General features: G+C 51.0%; 1 protein-coding gene across 1 annotated transcript; it reads left to right on the forward strand.

Moving 5' to 3' along the window:
- Nucleotides 1-357: 357 nt before the first annotated feature.
- Nucleotides 358-20,485, forward strand: AMER1 (APC membrane recruitment protein 1). The gene is made up of 2 exons (XM_027098068.1): nucleotides 358-509; nucleotides 12,354-20,485. The coding sequence occupies exon 2, from the start codon at nucleotides 12,454-12,456 to the stop codon at nucleotides 15,841-15,843; it is 3,390 nt and encodes a 1,129-aa protein (XP_026953869.1). The 5' UTR covers nucleotides 358-509; nucleotides 12,354-12,453; the 3' UTR covers nucleotides 15,844-20,485.
- The last annotated feature ends 365 nt before the right edge of the window (nucleotides 20,486-20,850 follow it).

Below are 20,850 nucleotides of genomic sequence, written 5' to 3' on the forward strand. Positions count from 1 at the left end.
CGGCCACGGAAATGGGAACGCATGCAAAATCGAAACCGAGCTCCAAGGCTCCAGCGAGCCCCATCCGGGCGGGACCGGCCCCTAGAGCTTGCGGTGTCGCCAAGCAGCGACCAGCCCGGCGTGGAGGGGGGAGTGGGGAGTCCCAGCGAGGGGCTCTGCAGCCTCTACGTCCCCTGCCAACACCACGCCCGCGCTTATTTGCATTTAAAGAGAAACGCACCAAGGAAAACAGTGGGCGAGTCGGGAAACGCCTTCTCACCGTGGCGATTGGGCAATACGCCTGCCAATCAGGGCGCCGATGCCCCACCCTGTGGCTGTGGAGTCCGGGGGGAAGGGTATGGGGGAGCTGCCCAGAGCTTGGGGTAGGGGAGCCGGTGCAGGAGGTGACTGGAGCCGCGGCGGCGGCAGGGGTGGCTGTGGCGACACTCTCAGCCGTGGCAGCCAAGGTTCCAGCCCCGGCCAGGGAGGCGCAAAAGACAATAAGCGGGCTGGAAACCGGACCGGGCCGGGTAAGCATTGCGCGCGGCCAGGAGCCTCCGCCTGCCCGCCGTCCAATGCAGTCTCGCGTGCTCCGCTCTGGCCGCCTGGAGAGGAGCTCTAAGGGCTGGGCTGGTCGGCATCCGGACCGCTCTGCGCTCCCCTTTGAAACCCGCTTTGAGGACTGTCCGGTGAGGGCCAGAGCAGTGTCCCCTGGGCGCAAGCGACCGCGGCTAGAGGCGGAGAAGAGGTGGGCAGGCCGGCGGGCTATCCTGGGCCATGCCTTGGGGCTCTCGGGAGAGGCGGGGATGGGGCCCGCACGTGCTGCCCTGCGGTCTCGGGAGGGGAGCAGCCAACCAGCACTCCCAGCGGTGCATTTGTAGGCCAGGAGCTTTACAGCTTTGTTGTAGCACATTAGCTGGAACAGCTGTGTTACGCGGGTATTGCTCACCCCAGCGGCTCGTCTGCCGCCCCTCCCCTCCCCTCCCCTCCCCCCCCCCCCCCCCCCCCCCGCGCCCCCCCGCCCCCCCGCCCCCCCCCCCCCCCCCCCGCCTCCGCGGGCAGGCGGGCTGGCAACCCGGCTCTCGCTGTACCTTGCGTTAGTGCAGCAGCTCAAGCTAGTCCTTGGGTTAGAGCTGCAAGGCCGCTTTGTGTCCCCCACCTACCCCGCCCCTCGCCTCCTCTCCCCTTGGAGGGCACTGGCCGCGTTTTTCTCTCCAGTCAACGGTTTAAAAATAGCGATAAGCATGGTGGGGTGTGTGTGTGTATGTGGGGGGGAGGGTGTTCTGTGCCAGAGGCCGAGGGAGCAATTATTGTAGTAGGGAACGAACCGTTTGGGTGTGTGTGAGAGAGCTAGAGAGGCAGCCAAACCCTCCAACTTCGCAGTTACTTAAAATACCCAGGCTGCCAGGCTGCTGTCATTGTCTGCTGCAGACACCTTTGACACTGGTGACCGCTGGACTTTGCCTAGGCTTTCCGGTGGTGAGGGTTTGTGCCCTCCAGGCGCGCCACAGCCCAGGAGGCAGCTGGACTGGCTCCGCAGAGCCGGCCTCGGTTTGGCCAGACTTGTCTTGGCACGGGCCGCGGGGTCAAGCTGAGCCTTTGCCCCTCACACACTAACATCTCCCTCTGCAGCTTTGCCTGCCTGCTGCATTCATCTGGGCTGGGTGGAGGGTGCTGCGCTGTTGGACTCTGCACCCCACCCCTTGGGGATTCCAGCAGAGCCCCCTCCCCGAGTGCAGCTCCGCTCATTCGGCCCCATCCACCGCTGTGTGCCTCTGGCAATAGACTCTAGGCCTTTCTGAGGAACAAGAGGGAGGGAGCTACCTAGGGGCTTGAAAGGCTCTTCTTGGACATTTGACCCACCTCTGAGGGTGGAGAACTCTGTGGGCTGCAGGGCCCAGGCAAAGCCTAGGCACCTTTGAGAGGAGACAGTGAGATCCAATAAATCACTCACTTAAGGGAAGGCTAGCTGGGGACCTTTGTGACACTAGCCAGGACTGCAGATACTACACTACAGTCACCTCCTCTCACTTTGACCAAGCACCAGTACAATCCCCCTACTTGCAGCTGCGCATCCCCGGCCCAGAGCTGGACATGTCCTCTGCACTGCCTCAAACCAACAGCCATCTAACATACCTGCCCTATATAACTCCCTCCCCACACCCAAACCCACTCACCCTGCACTGTCCAAATTCTCTTCCCTCTCAGCTCTGGGCCTATCTCCTTAGTGCCTTTCCTGCCTGTCTCTTGCAGTCCATGATGACCTCTTCTTTCTCAGAACTCAGAACTCCTCCAGGCTGCCTGCATCCCTTGGGCATTTTGGGGCTTAAATTATAATAGGAGACAAATAATAATTGAGTTTCCCTGCCTCTACTTTGTCTCCCTGATATCATGGATGTTTGGGTTCTTTTGGAACCTCTCAGGGGGGTAAAGGAAACCTGGATCTCAGCCACAATCCCCTCAAAGCCTAGCAATGCATAGCAGTTAATGAATGCTCCGGAAGGACTTGCCGTCTGTAAAGCTTTGGAGACCTTTACCTCTCCACTGGCACTTGTCCTGGTTCATATGAAAATGATTAGAAAAATGATACTGAAGGCTCAGATATTTATTGAGTATACTTAATGAAGATTGAGAAGGGGGTGGGTTACATCTAAAATTAAAAGTAAATAAATCATGATGTCTCCCTTCAATAAGCTCAGGACCTGGACTGCCCAGTCCCCAGACTACACTACCTTTGGTTGCTGATTCATGAGTCTAGAGGCAAACTACTATGGAGAGAGATGAGAGATCTGTATATACAGGGGAATTGTCCTGGGAAGCCTCCAGAAATTAGAGGGGTTTGGTTAGGCAAAGGATAGTGGTATAAGCAAAATTACGAGTAGGAGCGGGTGGCTTGCAAGCAGGCTGAGTGCAGTGACAGTCTTTTCTGGTTGATACTGTAAGGTAGAAAGGAGGTTGGGGCCCAGTGGTGGTGGTGTTCCCAAATGCCAGGTTGTGGAATGAGGATCTGATCTTGGGGGAATGGAGGAAGGGGCCATCAAAGAATGGGGAATTGGGAGGTTTTGATATTTTTGGTGTGCAGACATGCCACAATAAAATGGGATTTTAGAAAGGGTTTTAGAATGGGGTCTTAAAAAGGGATAGGAAGAGCACCATAAATTGGGCAGGTAAGAGGCCACCTTTGGATCTGAAAGAACTGGGGGGCAGGCTATCTCTAGAGGGAAACTGTATCTTGTCAGCCTCTCTTTGGCCTTGCAGGGGGTTGGAGGAAAGGAGGGAGCCTGGAGCCTACATACCAACATGGTGGAGGCTAAGTGTCCCTCAGGCCTCTGCTGATCCTTTTTCTCCCAGCTGGACAGGCCTTCACGGAGCACCAGTTTGGACACCTATGTTTACAGATGGGAATCCTGAGGCATTGGAAAGCAGCAGGGACTTGCTTAACGTCACACAGCATTTAGGGAGAGGCTGCTGCCTCCTGTGCAGTGACTCCACTGTATCCCACTGTCTCCAGCAGCCTCCATTCAACACAAATCAGCACAAATTGCATTAACTAACCCCTCATCTTACCTCACCCATTCATCAAGAGTGAAGGGATGCTAAGTTAGCTTGCTAGGAACTCCTCCCCTGGCATGTCTCTTGCGTTTTAGTCTTGGTCTACAGCCTGTCAGGGGCTGAAAGTTTCAGGAAGGGAGGTAATTGAAAGAAGTTGGCAGTCCAGTGATTCTCTCCTAGTATAGTGGAGGTTTTAAAAATTCCTCAAGAACTGTTACATTTACAATCTCTGAACCAGGGGATGAAGGGAATGAGAGAAATAGCAACAAGTCTGGCTTGCTTGTAGAATCAAAGAGGGAGAAGGGCTTCCAGCCCCCTCATTTACAGATGGGCTATAAGAGGGCATGCCCAGTGTTATTTCATCAGTGCCCCTGCCTCAAATCCTGACCTGGCAGATAGACTAGGTGATAAAAGTAAAGCCCTCGGAGGAGACGTTTCATAGCCTTCCTGTGTCATTCATTCCTGAGTTACCCATCTCATTGGCAGGAAGTTCTTTCTCAGATCTAACCTGAGCCTCTCATGCTATGCTTAAACCAACTGTGTGTGTGTGTGTGTGTGTGTGTGTGTGTGTGTGTGTTGGGGGGTGGGGTTGAGAGCAGCTGGCCACCATTGCTCTTCTGCTTAACAATTCATTGGAGATTTCATGGGCATTAAACTATCTCTTCCACCTCCAACTTCTGTTCTCTGAATTAAATAATCACAGTCTTTTCACCTCTCCTTGGTCTATTTTTCAAACCTGTGCATGTGTAAGTATATCGCGAGCAAGGCAGGCAGGGAAACCAGAACCACTGCAGAGGTGCAGGTGCCAGCCGAGTGAGGGTGCATTGCTCCCCTGCACCTCCCCTTTGGGGATTAGGAGATAATATGAACAATGGAGGAAATGGCCCAAGGGAGCTTGGTGGAGTCAGAGGCAGCCATGGTGGTGCTGCAGGGGGTGGGGGTGGGGGAGCTTTGCAACCTTTTGATCTACATTTCTTGCTGCAGAGCGTTCATTGCTCTCATCTCCTACAGGGTTTTTTTTCCCCTTGCTGGGTTTCGAAGCAGATACTAACCCCTCTTCTCTAGCCAGTACTCCTCAGCCCTCCCTTTCGGGGGGCTGCAGCTCCTTCCGGAGAGAGAGGGCTAGGCCCAGACAGTTGTGGTCCCCCTCCTCTCTGTATATGTATGAAATATTCATAGGCTAGGCCTCCTGCATTCAGAAAGAGTAAAATGCTGGGTGGGCTTGTAGGGGGTAGAAGTGAGAGGCATGAGGAGTGAGGCTGGGCCACAGTACACCTCTGTTCTGCAGTGGACCCAACCAGCTAGGCGTCCAGGCCTCCCAGTGAAGCCTAAGATACCCAACATCCCATTCCCTCAACATGCCTCCTGACTCAGCAGCCACTAGAAAACTGGACACAGGACCGCCCTTTCCCCAGCTTCTCATGCATCCTGGGGGAAGCAGATCCCCGGTCCAATCTCCCATTTCTACATGGGAAAACAGAGGCCCAGAACAGGGAAGGGATTTATTTGCCCAAGGTTACATGAGAGCATAAAGCTCCTGCCCCCCAATTCTAGGCTTCTTTCTCTAAGCACACTGATCCTGATTCCCCGCCCCCTCCGCCAAACCTCAGTTTCCTTACCTGGTCTCTCACATAGGGTATGGTGCATACAGAGGGGTGGATACATAGGAAAGTCAGGAGTCTCTATTGTTCACTCCACCCAGCTGCTCCTCTGCAGGCTTTCCTCGGCTTCCTTGTCACATCTGTTTCCCTGGGGTTAACTCCTCTCTTGTTCTTCATCTGAACAGGGATGGAAGGAGGTAGTGCCTGTCTTTGATCTCACCCTTGCTGGGTTAGTACTGACATAGTGGAAGCCTTATGATGCAGGCATGACACCTTCCTTGGATACATTCCTCTCTAAGGGGGTTGGGAGCCTGAGAGGGTAGTGGCAAGTAGGTGGCTCCCAGAGCCCCCACCGTTCCAGGCAAGTTGGGTAGGCAGCCTCAGCAGCCTGAGGAGAAAGACAGAGCATCAAGAACATTCACCAGGAAGGCCTGTTTCTAGGGAGAGGCAGTGTCTGGGTGACCACACCTCCCAGACTGGAGAAGCCCCTGTATATTTGAGGCTGAAGCTAAGGGGCAGAGAAATCAGCCTAGGAAACCTGCAAAGGGCATGCAGAGAGCAAGTCTTGAAAGTCAGGCAAAGGGGTTTGGCCTTGATCCTGTAGGCAATGCGGAATATTTGGTAAGTAGAGGAGTGATGTGCTGAAATCAGGATTGTAAGAAAATGAATCTGGCAAGGGTGTGCAGGATGGATGAGATGGAAGTGGGGAGACACGGGGTGGGATTTCAGTGTCATGGCAGGGAGGAACCAGAGGAAACTCTGCTAAGACGCTTTTGTCATCCTCATAGGACCGGGAGGAGTGGGGGGGAATCTGACGAGCTGGAGTGGAGAAGGTAGCTGCAAGAGGCCCCATCACAAGGGCACGTTATTGAACATCTGCTTGGTACATGGCAAATAATCTGTCTTTTACATTTATCATCTCTAATCCTTACTGCAATTCTAGATGGTAGGTAGCATTTTCTTCATTTTATAGATAAGGCGTTTGAGTTTCAGAAAGGTTAGGCCACTTTCTCATATCCCACAGCCTGAAAGAGATGAAGCTGGCATTTTAGTTCTGGGCTGACAAACTCCAGCTAAATTAGAATTCAGTTGAACCAACGTTGTTTGAGCTCCTGCTCTGTGCTAGATATGGTGACTACTGTATAAGATGAAGGAGGGTGCATTGAGAGAAATGAAAAGGCAGACTGAGGCCTGCCAGAATGAATTGCCCAAGGCTGAGTATGTTAATTCATTTAACAGACTAGTGGTGGGGGAATAGGAGCAGGGGCTAGAGGGCCCAGTTTGGGGTCTGTGCTGCATCTAGAGTTGGTGGGATGCCCCCTTGAGAAGAGGTGCCCCTCAGGAAGCCTGCACATTAGGAGAGGAGTGGTTTCAGGGATAGCTTGGGTGGGGCTCTGCCAGCAGCTTTTACAGCTCCACCAAAGAATACCAAGCTAGACAGCCCTTCCTTCAGGTCCTGAAAAAAATGGTTTTGAGAGTAGACTTTGGCTGTGGGCTTTAGAAATGGTTGATTCAAATTCCAAATCTCAAAGATCATTTTCCTTAAATAATAGCTCAAATTCTTTGTCCCCGTTTTATCTTTACCTTTATCTTTGTCCCCACTGGCAGGTTTCTGTTTGGACCTTTTTTTTTTGGCCCCTCAAACTTATCTCCCAAGGAAAAGAGGAGTAGAGGAACATATTCCACGGTTTGGGAGTAGTGATGATGGGGTTGCTGATGAGGAGAACAGCCACAGGCTGGGTTGGCAGCTCTTGGATTCTGAAGTCAGCAGGCTTTCTGGAATGTGCTAGGTGGAGCCAAAATAGTGGCAGCCAGTGAGGACTGGAAATGCTTCAGAGAAGGCTCAGCTGGGTTGGGACAGGAGTGTGATGGGAGGGGGAGATGATGGCTCTTGCAGGTGTGAGGGGAACCTGCACAGTCCTTACTCTCAGTCTTCTTCCTTTGATTAGGGGCCAGAATGGTACAGCAGAATGGCATAGAATTGGGACTCAAAGAGGCCTGGAAACTGGTGTGGCTCTGTCATCATCCCACTGTGTGACCTTAGGCAAGTCTTTTCCCAAGCCTAGGCAGTTTCCTTTTCTGTGACAAGGAGTTACCATCCCCTACCAGGCCTGATTAATGGATTTCTGGGAAGGAGAAATGGGGAGTGAGGAAGTAGGGAACACTTCGTAAGCTGGTAAGTACCGTGAGTGGATAAAGGACATCCGTTGATTTGCATTTCCTTTGATGCTGGTACTTTAGCTGAGTTTGAATTGTTGACCTTTCTGGCTTGGGCTAGAGAACCTGGCTACCTGAAATTTCCAGATAATCCAGAGCTGTTAGCCAGTAGCTGATTTGAGGCAACATTTTGAGTTCCTGAATGTCAAAGGTTGGCTAAAAGAACAAGTAAAGCCTCCTGTGAGATAACTGCACAGTCACTCTCATTTACCATTTGGGTAAACTGAGGCCCAAGGAGGTTTGGTGACATACCCTTAGAGCACTGGGGAGCACTTTAGTCAACCCTGACTGAGGTAGTTTTGCTGCTAGAAACTGTCCAACTATAGTTTGAATAAAATACATATAAAACTAGTCGCCATGTTTTTGAGCCTCTGTTATATAATGCATTTTATTTGGTACTTTATATACATCGGTTTTGTTCCTTAAAATAGCTTTAAGAGGTAGGCACTTTCAATAGCATCATTTACCAGTTGGGGAAACTGAAAGAACTTGCTGGATTTCCCCCAGGTAGGCAGAGCTGATTACAGTGCAGAACTGGCTGACTCTCAGGGAGTGGGGGGCTGGGCTTCCTGTCCTTACTACTCCTTCCTTAGACCACCCTCCTCCACATACATGAGGGCAGGATGGGCCCAGAGTGGGCTTGCTCCCAGGAAAACTTCTTGGAGGAGGTCTGGGAAACTATGACTGGTTGAGGCCATGCCTCTGGAGCTACTGCGTAAATCCACACACTTCTTCCCTGAACTCAGCCTTCTCTAAGTTGGCTGAGCTGGCCCCAGGAAATAGGGCTGGGAGCAGAATGTTTAAGACTTGGTGGAGCTGTTACCTCCTTATGGAGAAGGATTCCTGGGGCAGGTTTGTGACTGGTCTCCTGCCTGTATTTTGAGAGGAGGGGGGAAGGAAGAAGCTCTGCCCTAGCTCTGCCCTAGCCTTTCACTGGTCCGAGAATGGCCTGAGGCTGGCCTTGGGAGCAGGGATGCCCACAGCCCAATTCTGGCCATGCTAGCAACAGCTGTAGCAAGTGGCCCCTGCCAGGGACCACAGAGTAGCCTTAGAGGGTTCCCTCACCCACCAGTCCACCTGAAACTTAGACAGCCATACAGGTTGAGGAACCTAAGGGTGGAGGGGCTCTGCATTTAGCAGGACCACTTTCTTGGCAGGAACCATGAAGGGAGCCAGCCTCAGCCTGGGGGAGCTGCAGAATCTGTCCCTTTGCTGTCCCCTTCGCCTTCTGCCCCACCTCACTCTCCTGACCAGTGTACTCTGTGGCCCCGAGTAACGGCAGCATAGCCCACTGGGGAAGGACAGCATTGGGACCTGGTGAGGTAGTAAGGTGTATGGAGAAGGGGCCTGGGCCAGAAGTGGCTAGGTGGGGCTGGGCTAGGGGGCTACTAGCTATGGGTGATTCCTGCCACCTCCTGTCCTACTGTCTTGCAGGGGGATACAGGGAAGAGACACTATGAGTGGGGTACATGGCTCTGGGAGGGACAAGGCAGGGAGGTAGGAGACAGCATAGTTTCAAGGCTGGTCCTTGCCAGCAAAGATAACCCTGGGCCTAGTTAGGAGGAAAGCCTGAAGCTGGAGGAAGAGAATTTCATTCCCAGGGATACAACCTTGCCTAGTTCACCCACTCCCACCACATACACAGAGGGCTTTTTAAACTGCCCTTAATGGAGGACTTTGTATAAATCCAGGAACATGTCTTTAAAATCCCCTCACACCTGGCTCTTCCTCAGCATGAGCCAAGGCAGCTAGTCCCTTGGACTTCCTGTAGTGAATGGCTTTCTCAAATGAGTGGCCTTTTACACATGGTCTACTACTTTCTAAGAAACTGGGATCTGACCTGAAATAATGGTAATGCCAACCTTTCTCATTTGCTTTGCACTTTACAGTTTACAAAGTGCTTTTGGTGTCTATTATCCCATCTAACCTCACATTACTGCAGTAGACTGGGGAGATAGAGGGGGTAGATAGAGGAGATATTTTGATCTCCATTTCACAAGCACCCAAGGCTCAGAGGAGTGCCTTGGCCTGGTCAGGGTCCCTTGGCATGGTATGCAACACAGCCCTGTGGCCCATGGCTCCTTCCACAACATACTGCAGATCCCTGTGACAGGGAAGGGGACAATGTAGAGAGCAGTGGGCTGGCCTCTACTCCAATGGAGCACAGAAGCAAGGGCAAGAGAAAGCCCAAAGGGACTACCCTCAAGCCAAGGCATCAAGGTTCTGGAAAGCAGCCCTCTTTGAGATTCAGTCTGCCTAATTCTTCTGTTCACAGGAATTCCAGCTCCAAAACCAGTAGGACAATTAAGCCTTTGATTCACAAGGATGGGTAAGCCCATAAGGTTTTTCACTTAGCCCTTGGTCTTCCTTGATGACTAGTCTTGCCCATCCTTTCCCCTAAATAATTGCTGTTTTTACTCACTCCTGTCTAACAAGGCCCAGATTGAATGCCTCCTTACCAAGGCAGCTTTTCTGAGCCCAGGAGCTATCTTTCTGCCTTTCAAGTTTATCCTGGGATATGATCACAAGGTCTGAAGAATGATACTTCAACACTCTGCTTAAGCAATAATGGGGACTCTTCTCTAAGGCCTGCATCATATTGTGCCTTCAGACTATTATATATAGGTTTTTCTACCTGTTAGCCTAGGGGATCCCCAAAAGCAAGGACTGGGGTTTCCCCTTCTGGCAGCACTGAGCTTAATAACTATCATTTAACCAAATGTTCTGGAGAGGTTCATTTCATGAATTCCACAGAGGGGAGTAGAATTTCACAAATAACTCCATTTATTGCCACCCCATCTCCTCAATGCCCAGCACCATAATGACAACACTGTCAGTAATTTCTGGGCTGAGGTAAAAACATCTGTGCTCTGGAAAATGAGTGATTCAGATAGATGATAGGGCCCTTATTCCCATACGACCCTGGTGCAGAGGACTCTGAGTGTATGTGTGTATGATTGTGTATTTGAGGGGTAGCACTGTCTATTGTGGGCCTATCAGTTACAGGGCTGAGCTGGAACAATGCCATGTTAAAGTATGTCACACAGAATCAAAAAAACAAAAACCTAACTTGAGCAAATGGCAATACAGATCTCTGCAGAGAGGGGATCAGATGAGGTTTTTTTTTTCTCTTATTTTCTGGATAACCAGCCATTATCTTGCTCCTAGTTTAATATTCAGTTCTGCAGAGCCCCTGATGGAAGCCTGGATCACATTGATGATTCAAGTGTCAGGCCAAACAAGGCACAAGGCACAAAGTTAATATTTGCTAGACAAGATCAGGGACTCCAGCAAGGGTCCTCTAACGAGGTCAGAGGTCAGAGGCCAGAGTGTAGCTGCCAGGCTCTCTCCACCTCCAGTGCTGATCCTTAGTTTCACTGCAGGTGAATGTGTGAGTGTTATTACCGTGGCAACCAATCACAGGGCTGATGTGCTGGCTAGCTGCTCTTAGGACAACAGTGTTGCTTGCCTCTCCTTCTCTCTCTCTGGCTCCCAGCAGCTGTTCTGCCTCCCTGCCCTACCCAAGCTCCTTATCTGCTGGCGGCTACCCTACAGAGAGGGGACAGTGGTGAGGGACTTTCCAGGGAAGTGTCATTGGGTTTTAGCAGGCTGGTCACTGATCCAGCTGTCAATCAGTTGTAGTCACTGGAATCAATACATCAGACAATGGGGTTGGGGAGGGGGATATGTTGGGGTAGGTGCTGGCTAGCTCTTCTTTTTATTCCATCTCTGTGACATTTGGATATTTAGAGGATTGGGAGCTTAGACCAGAAGGGTGTGTCTTGCACCAGGTTTGTTTATTTATTTATTTATTAATTAAAAAAAATTATTGGAGTATAGTTACTTTACTATATGTTAGCATATAGAAACTAATGTTTTGTTAGCTTCTGTTGTATAGCAAAGTGAATCAGCTATACGTATACATATATCCCCTCTTTTTTGGATTTCCTTCCCATTTAGGTCACCACAGAGCATTGAGTAGAGTGCCCTGTTGCACCAGGTTTATTTATTTAAATAGCTGTTGAGAGCCTAACTCCCAGACCAGGGACATGAATCATGTGGAGTTGTGCCTTCAAGGAGTTCCCTTTCTAGATAGGGAGCTAGATGGGGGCCAAAGTAACGAAAGGAGCAGAGAAGAAACAGTCTGCCTTATGGTTCTAAAGTGGAACTTGGAGGTTTCAGTTGCTGAGGGCCACATTAAAATCTGTTCCGAGCAGGACAATCACTAGAGAGTCTGACCTAGACCTACCCCTCACATAACCACTATGACAGGGAGGTATTTCTAGGTGTCTTGGACAGAGGATACTGAATCCCAGCGAGTACCTTGTCCCAAGGCTACCATGCCATCTTAGCTGATCCTGGATTGCAGCTCTGGAATGTGGGTATGCAAGGCTTCTACTCTGAGCTTTTGCAGGTATGAGCATGGTCCTACAGGCAATTTAGGGAGCCTGGGGAAGAAGGTGAAACTTCAGGTCTACTTTTCTACCCATCCCAAGGCAAAATGTCAGTGAGAGCCCTGGCTTATGTGAAATTGAGGCCTGGATGTTGCAGAACCCAGTGAATACTTAGTAGGCTATTTTGCCAGATGCTTTTCAAAAATTCTGTGTCATAAGAGTTGACTTCCCTTCTGCCTTTCCTGCCTCTCTACTCCACCCCCTTTGATAATCCCTCTCATGACCAATAGTACCATGGGCCTTTTTCATATCTGCAGTTCCCCCTGCCCAGTGCTCCCCTGAGCTTAAGGTGACCTGAAGTGAGTGGACCCAGCAAGTGGGGTAGGGGTGATGGCTGCCTGTTGCTCAGTGTAGGGTTTTGCTGCCTTGGGGCCCAGAGGAGGCTGGCCCAGCAAGTCAAGCATATGGAGTGCATTAAGGTTTTCCCTACATTTTCTCTTACTTTCTGGTTCCACTCAAGCCTGAAACCACAGACACCTGTGAAAACAAACCCAGCCTGGTTGCTTGCTCACCAGTACTGTCTCTCTGTCTTTGTCTCTCTCATCTTCAGCCCCAACTGTGATGCTTCCTGACTGATGATGTTATAACAGTGCCCAGAAGCCAGAAGGCTGCATTTTTCAGCTGAACATACCTGAGTTGTCCCCACCATCATGGAGACCCAAAAGGATGAAGCTGCTCAGGCCAAGGGAACAGCAGTCTCTGTGGATACCCAGGACCAATGGGCAGAGAAAGGAGCCAAGAGCAAGGCAGCTGAGATGACAGAAGGGCCAGCATCAGAGCAACCCTCATCTGGCCCAGGTAGGCTGAAGAAAACTGCCATGAAACTCTTTGGTGGCAAGAAGAGCATCTGTACCCTGCCTAGTTTCTTTGGAGGGGGACGAAGCAAAGGTTCTGGGAAAGGCAGCTCTAAGAAGGGTCTTAGCAAGAGCAAGACCCACGATGGCCTGAGTGAAGCAGTCCATGGCCCTGAAGACATTGTCAGTGAAGGAGATGGCCTCTCCTTACCTTTGCCTGAGTCATCCTGCCGACTTCCCGGCTCTCAGAGTGCCCATGGATCTTTGGAGGCAGACTCCAGACGCAAGACGTCTGTGGCTGGAGCCACAGAGAAAGCTAGGGCTGAGAAGGCTCCCTTTGTGCCCAAGCCAAAAAAAGGCCTGAAAGGTTTTTTCAGCAGTATCCGCCGTCACCGGAAGAGCAAGGTCTCTGGGGCTGAGCAAAGTGATCCAAGAGCCAAGGAGCCTGAGGGGGCCAGAGACAGGCCTCATGAGCATGTGAGCTCAGCCCTTCTGTCCCACACTGAGAACCTCCAAGCCCCAAGAAAGGAAAATGCCAAATCCCAAGATGTCCCTGGGCCAAAAGTTTCTTCAGTACCAGAGACTTCTCCAGCAGCCACTGAGCAGACAGCCTGCAAAGATCCAGAAAAAACCATGGAGGCCTGTGCCTCAGCACTCCTGCAGCCCAAACCTGCCCCTGAAGCCAGTGGCCCAGAGGAGCCCCATAGCCCAGAAACAGGGGAGAAGGTTGTGTCAGGAGAGGTAAATCCACCCAATGGCCCTGTGGGGGACCAGCTGAGCCTCCTCTTTGGGGATGTCACATCCCTGAAAAGTTTTGACTCACTGACAGGTTGTGGTGACATAATAGCAGAACAGGACATGGACAGTATGACAGACAGCATGGCCTCTGGAGGCCAGAGGGCCAACCGAGATGGGACCAAACGAAGTTCCTGCCTGGTGACCTACCAAGGAGGGGGCGAGGAGATGGCCTTGGCTGATGATGATGACGAGGAAGAAGAGGAAGAGGAGGTGGAATTAGAGGAGGAAGAAGAGGAAGTCAAGGAGGAAGAAGACGATGACTTAGAATATCTGTGGACAAGTTCCCAGGTGTACCCAAGGCCCATTCTAAATCCAGGCTACCATCCCACCACATCCTCAGGCCACCTTGGTTACATGCTCCTTGACCCAGTTAGGTCTTATCCTGGCCTAGCCCCTGGGGACCTTTTGACTCCTCAGAGCGATCAGCAAGAGTCTGCCCCCAATAGTGATGAGGGTTATTATGACTCCACCACACCTGGACTTGAGGATGATTCAGGTGAGGCCCTGGGGATTGTCCGCAGGGATTGCTTGCCCCGAGACAGCTATAGTGGCGATGCCCTCTATGAGTTCTATGAGCCAGATGATAGTCTTGAGAACTCCCCACCTGGGGATGACTGCCTTTATGACCTCCATGGTCACAGCTCTGAGATGTTTGACCCCTTCTTGAACTTTGAGCCCTTTTCTTCCTCTCGGCCACCTGGGGCAATGGAGACAGAGGAAGAACGGCTAGTGACCATCCAGAAACAGTTGCTGTATTGGGAGCTTCGGCGGGAGCAGCGAGAGGCCCGCGAGGCATGTGCCCGAGAGGCTCACACCAGGGAGGCCTACACCCAAGAAACTCACACCAGGGAGGCCCATGCTCGAGAGGCCCACACCCGGGAAGCTTATGTCAGAGAGGCCCGAGCTCGAGAGGCCTATGCCAGGGAGGCCTGTGGCCGAGAGGTCCGTGCTCGAGAGGCTCAAGTCCGAGAGGTCCAAGTCCGGCAGGAGAAGCCCATCGTGGAGTATCAGATGAGGCCTTTAGGGCCATCAGTGATGGGCCTGGTGGAAGGGGCATCAGGGGCCTCTCAGACTTCCCACAGAGGAACCACCTCAGCTTTCCCTGCCACTGCAAGCAGTGAGCCAGACTGGAGGGACTTCCGTCCTTTGGAGAAGCGTTTCGAGGGAACCTGCTCCAAGAAAGATCAAAGTACTTGCCTGATGCAGCTCTTCCAGAGTGATGCTATGTTTGAGCCAGACATGCAAGAAGCAAATTTTGGAGGATCTCCCAGGAGGGCTTACCCTACTTATTCACCCCCTGAGGAGCCAGAGGAAGAGGAGGTTGAGAAGGAAGGGAATGTCACTGTGAGTTTCTCTCAGGCCCTTGTGGAGTTCACCAGCAATGGGAACCTCTTCTCCAGCATGTCTTGCAGCTCTGACTCTGACTCATCCTTCACTCAAAACCTCCCTGAGCTGCCCCCCATGGTGACCTTTGACATTGCTGATGTGGAACGGGATGGGGAAGGCAAGTGTGAAGAAAATCCTGAGTTCCACAATGATGAAGACCTTGCAGCCTCCTTGGAAGCTTTTGAACTGGGCTACTACCAGAAACGCGCCTTCAACAGCTACCACAGCCGATTCTACCAAGGTCTACCCTGGGGTGTGAGCAGTCTCCCTCGATACTTGGGACTGCCTGGCATGCACCCTCGTCCTCCACCTGCTGCCATGGCCCTCAACAGGAGGAGCCGCTCCCTCGACACTGCTGAGACCCTGGAGCTGGAGCTCTCCAATTCTCACCTGGGCCAGGGCTACATGGAGTCTGATGAGCTTCAGGCTCAGCAAGAAGATTCAGATGAAGAAGAGGAGGAAGAATGGGGCCGAGACAGTCCCCTGTCCCTCTATACTGAACCTCCAGGGACCTACGACTGGCCTGCCTGGGCTCCCTGTCCTCTCGCAGTGGGGTCAGGCCCTGCAGGAATAAGTCCTAGCCAGTTGGGTGGGCCTTCCAGCCAGTCTCTATATGGACAGGCAGTCTGTTGCATATCTCCTGTCGCCATGTCAATGTTGCTGTCAGTATCAGGGCCAGAGCCAAGGGCACCTGGGGAAGCCAAGTCTCAGCTAGCTCGACCTTCGCACCTACCCCTGCCCATGGGCCCTTGTTATAACCTTCAGCGGAAGGCCTCCCAGAGTCCGAGGGCCAGGCCTCGAGATGTGCTGCTGCCTGTTGATGAACCCAGTTGCTCCTCCATTCCTGGAGGCTTCAGCCCCAGCCCTCTGCCCCAGGCCAAGCCTGTAGGCATTACCCATGGCATCCCTCAGCTGCCCAGGGTCCGGCCTGAGCCCCCAGAGCCTCAGCCCATTCACTATGGGGCTTCCAGCCTTGACCTGTCAAAGGAGAGGGCTGAGCAAGGTGCCTCTCTCCCCACCAGCTACTCCTCCACTGCCATGAATGGAAACCTAGCTGAGTAGTCATCATCAGTTCTGGAGTGGGGGGCGTGGGGCCTGAGCATGTGAATGGGGATCAGGGTTGGGCAGAGGGGTGGGGGGTGGGGGTTGCTGTTTAACTTGAAAATCCTTTTGGCCAAGGAAAGCTCCTATGAGTTTTCACCTTTTTCCCCCCCCACTTCCCTTGTCTGCCATCTGTGGCCACATTCAGCTCAAGTACATCTGCCCTGGGAGATTGCTGCTGCTGCTGCTGTGCTTCAATTTTCGCTTTTGGGTTTTCTTCTTGTGACCCGTGCAGGGTTTGGGATGCTGTAATTTTGTGCCTATTCCAGTTGCCAAGGTAGTGATTTTATATATATATATAGCATGCATCCTTGACACAGACTGAACCCTTAGCACCCTCCGCAACTTCTCCACCCAGTGAATGATGAACCACTGATGAGCAGCCGCATCTACACTGCCTCCCACTTGGGGACAGGGAGCTTGTTTGCTGTTAGCAATGTGAAATTACGGTACAGATCCCCCTACCCCTACTTCCTTTGGTCTTGGCATAGCTGCCACCATTACATCAGATGATATAATCTATTAGCCCCAGCTAGCTGTCCTCAGAGAGGATCAAGTAGCATGTGTCTCACTGCCTATTGCTGTGGACTTTGGCATCATAACCAGATGAGGGCCTTTTATCCTGGCCTGCTACAGCTTGGGTTGAAGACAAAAACGTTAATTCCCTTAATGGAGTGATCAAATTCATCTCGTTGCAAACAGAAGACAAAATAGCGTTCTATTGTAGACACTGCCATAAGTCTTGAGCTCTGGAATGATAGGATTTTTTCCTTCTTTGTTTCTTCAAGCTTGTAACTGCCTGAATTGCAGATGCTTTTGAATTTTGGTTCTTTTTTCCTCCAAAGGAAATTTTTATTATCTCATTACAAGGAACACATTCTTTTAATTGATATACAGGAAGAGAAGCGGCCTAAATTAGGTTTGGCTGTAGGGGCTGGGGTTTTTGCAGGTTGCAAGAGGATAGAAAAAGGAGGTTCATTTGTCCAGCCATCAGGAGAGAGGATTTCATACATTGCAGAGCTCATGGCAACTCAGCTTCTTTTGGGAAAATTTCTTCCCTCTTAAAGACAAAAACTTCCTTAAGCCTTGCCTACCCCTTCACTGGATTCAGTAAAGAGGCTCCATGCTAGCATTCCCAAGAGACAGGACACCAAGGGCATTTAGGCTGCTGTTCCAGGCTCTCTAAAGACCTTTCATTTTCCAATTAGCCAAGTTCTTAGCATCATCAAAGGACTGTGCTTCTTGAGAGAAAAGACTGTGACCTGCCCTTACTCTGCCAAGCTGAAGGACTGATTTGTGTGGTAATTGCAGCCCTTTATGGAATGAATGGCACCCTCCCTTCTGCATTCACACAGTTTTCATGTTAAACTAGCTTGGAAATATTTGTGGGGAAGAGTTGCTGTCAGGAAAACATCGCAACAGGCTAATCTTGCTAGGCTCTACCTCATTAATCACCAACATGAGAGGGGTCCTTTTAAATTTCTTTATTGGAAATGGTTATGGAACATTTTTTACCTGGATATGTTGACCCAAATTATGATCCTTGCTCCCCTGACCCTGTCCCTATCCCCCACCCATCTCCATGCCAGTTAAGAGAAGTGGTAAACAGGGCTCTTGCTATTCCCAAGATATGGCAACTTAGCTTAGGAACAGATGCTGTTGGCCCCCCAAGTCAAGATGACTGTGGGCAAACCGCCACCTGGACAAGGGATGTGTCTGTGCTGGTCTTTGTCACCATTTCTCAGATTGGGGTTGGCCCAGTGCCCCTCACCACAAAGAGCAAACCTGGATGGTAGAAACTGTACCCCTGGAAGCACCACATGAATTTGCATGGCACTGACACCAACACTCAAGGGACCCAGACCATCTCTCCAGGCTGACTTTGTCTGCATTGTGAAGAAATGCATTAGTCATGGAGCTGGAGAATCAAAGAGGGTGAGGAAGGCCCTCCTCACCCCTAGCACAGCATTCCAGGAGAGAAGTGCCCAAATTCTGGCCTCTCACCAAAGCTGACCTATGAGAGTGGGGCTGAAATTGGCCTGGCTGTTTGGCAGGCAGGAAACACTCACCAAATGCCTTTACAACAGGGGAAAACCCACCACTTGCCTCTTCTGCCTCTGCTTGTCCTTCATGACAGCCTAAGCTGCTGTTTATATGTGGACTGTGCCAGCCACAGCAGGTAGTAGAGCCATCACCAACCTCCAGAGCCTGCTGAGTCTATCTGAGAAGAGAAAAAGTAGGTTGTCAGCCTTTGGCCAAGGGCTGAGAGCTGCCCTCTGTAACAAGAGGGCAGCAAGAGGTGCCACCTCTGCAGGGGGCAGTCATAGCCTTGACATACTTTGCTGGGCTTTGGAAGGTCGCATATCACAGTAAGTTTTAGGACTGAGCATCAGCTCATGGTTTGAACATTGTTGCCTGCAAGTCCTTTCACTGTCCCGGCCAGCCCAGAGACAGGATCCTCACCAGCAAAAGTAAGGCAGTCAGGGTGCATGGCTGCAGAAGCAGGCTCCTCTGAGTCTCACTCTAGATCCAAGCAGTTCATGGCTGAATCCCAGCTGCAGCCTAGAAGAGGAAGGAAGACTGGCTGGGGACTCATGATGACAGAACAGGGTGACACTGGGAGAGCCAGTCAAGCTCCAGGCCTCTCCCCAAGCATATGCCAGTGTTTGCTTAGCTAACACCAAATATGTCCCGGACTACTAAATGTGTAGATGTAAAGTCCACAAATGAACACCATTTCTGCACTGCAAGGTCATGGGATAATGCTTTTGGATATGACTTCAAGGGAAGATATGACTTGAGAGAAGGTGACTGCTCTTATCTTGCTACCCAGCAAGCAGGCTTATGTAGTGTCAGCTCTGATCCTGAGAATTCTCAAATGAGACTGGTCTTCAGGGGACCAGTGACTGGATAGAGAAGGCCACCTAGAAGGTCTCTCCCAGGGCTGTCAGTTTCTTAGTGCTTTAACACCTTCAAGGAAGTCCTGCCTTGGGGCTCAGTTAGGGCCTGCCCCAATCGTCTGGACTCAGCTTGGGCACCAGTCCATGAGCCTCCTGGGCCAAAGGCTTTGGTCAAAACCAGTCTTTCTCCCTCAGTACTGTACCAAGGAGGGAAGTAGCTTCCCACACCCAGGGTGCATTCCCCTCATCCTGCTGCCAGTGACTTTCCCACCCTTGCCAGTGCTACCACCCCACCTACCCTCGGCCCCTGGGCCCAATAGCTAGAGGGAGGCATAGGGGGGTTAGCAGGGAGACTTCAAGTTTACCCATGTGTATGTTGCATCCAAGTTGTTTTTAATATATATATATATATATATATATCAAAAGTCAATTATCTATTTTTGTATTGTTTGCATTTTATATTCATGGAAAACAATGTTTATCAATTGTTCTTTTCTGATATATTTTATTTTTAAGCGGTGCTGTTTACAGTTTTAGACAAAACGAAGATGACACAAAAATTGCTGCTTGTGCAGAGGGCTGGCATCTCAATTGCCCAGGACTCTCGCTCTTTCCCCTCTCCCCATCCCTGATGTATCGTACTGTCCATACCCTCCCTCCATGATAGGGACAGCAGAAGATGCCCAGGTACTAAGACAAATGCCAGGTGACTCAGGCATGTGGAACCTGATAGACAGTGTGTTGTTTATGGTTTATTTTTTTTCTTTCAGACCTTGCCCTTACCCGTGTATAGACCTTCTGTCTCTCTTTCCTCTTTATGTTTTGTGCTCTAGTTTTGAAACCAGAGTGCCCACGTTTTGCTATTTGTCGTGTTGAGTTTCTCCAAAGGAGCATTTTGGGGACATTCTCCGCCCAGTGAGGAGGGCAGGGGGTTTCAACTATTCCCCCTCTCCCCAAGAAGCTGGGGGAGATGGATGGAAGTGATGCTTGAATCATCAGGAATTGACCATCTCATTGAGGAAACCCTTACATGGGACTTTCCAGGAGCTCAGTTGATTGTGATATTCACCCAGAAGAGACGTTGGGGAATTCCTTGATCCCTCTTGCTGCTTTGGGGGAATCTCTTCCTCTGCCGCCATTCTTACTCCCCTGCCCTGCTCCAGCTCACACATGGATGGGACTTTGGGGAATAGTGACTGTTAGGGTGATGGCTTGCTGGCCTGATCCCTACTTTTCCATCCTATAGTCACTCCAAAGAAGAAAATCCACATGGCGTGTATATGTGTGAGGGTTGGGCCTACTGAGAGGCAGGGCTTTAATTATTATTCTTGTTACTATTGGTGCTTATTTTCCCTGATGTATATGGGGTGGGGGGGGGGGAAGAAACCAGGAATGTATATTTAGGTCATGTTAAATAAAACGGCTGGGGGACAAAGGGAAGAAATTAGAAACTGCAGTACATCCTCACCCCAGGTGTAAGAGTTCTTTCTCTCCCAGTGCAAAAAGGGGAGCATGGCCCCTGGATGTGCCCTAACTTCCCCTTCCCCATCCCTGAGACATCATGGAATTGCCTGGATTGTGATCTCTCCAATCCTAGTTCTCATTGACATCTGGATATCTTGATGCACTGCCTGTTTGTAACAAATATTTCTTTTGCTGAATGCTAATAAACTGGGTTCAAGAGGGACCCCCAGTCACTAAAGTGCATTCTTGTGGTTTGTTCCACAGCAACATGCCTGTGACCCATGGTTGTTGGGTTTGCCCTTGAAGGGAAATGAAAAAAAGCAAGGGGGTGTGTGGGAGTCAACAAGTAGGGGGAACAGAAGCCAGAGCTGAAACTGAAAGTAGAGGAAACTTCAGTTCATCCAAGCCATTCCCTGCATCTCAGTCTGATGATGTGTTGCTCTCCATCACACCATGCATGCCCTGAGACCTGCCTGGGGGCTGGCTAGCACTTCTGAAATTAGCCTCAGTTCATGTAAGTGTGCTGGCTTCCCCACCAGCCAGGAGGCAGAGGTGTGGACCTCCTACTGATGGCTCCAGCAAAAGGATGCATCTAATGGTGGGA

This window comes from Aethalodelphis obliquidens, unplaced genomic scaffold, assembly GCF_003676395.1.
Source record: "Aethalodelphis obliquidens isolate GAN/ISIS:26980383/991018 unplaced genomic scaffold, ASM367639v1 scaffold119, whole genome shotgun sequence".
NCBI lineage: Eukaryota > Metazoa > Chordata > Mammalia > Artiodactyla > Delphinidae > Aethalodelphis > Aethalodelphis obliquidens.

Excerpts from the sequence above, each read along its gene's own strand:
- AMER1 (XM_027098068.1), top strand. The coding sequence starts at position 12,454 with ATGGAGACCCAAAAGGATGAAGCTGCTCAGGCCAAGGGAACAGCAGTC.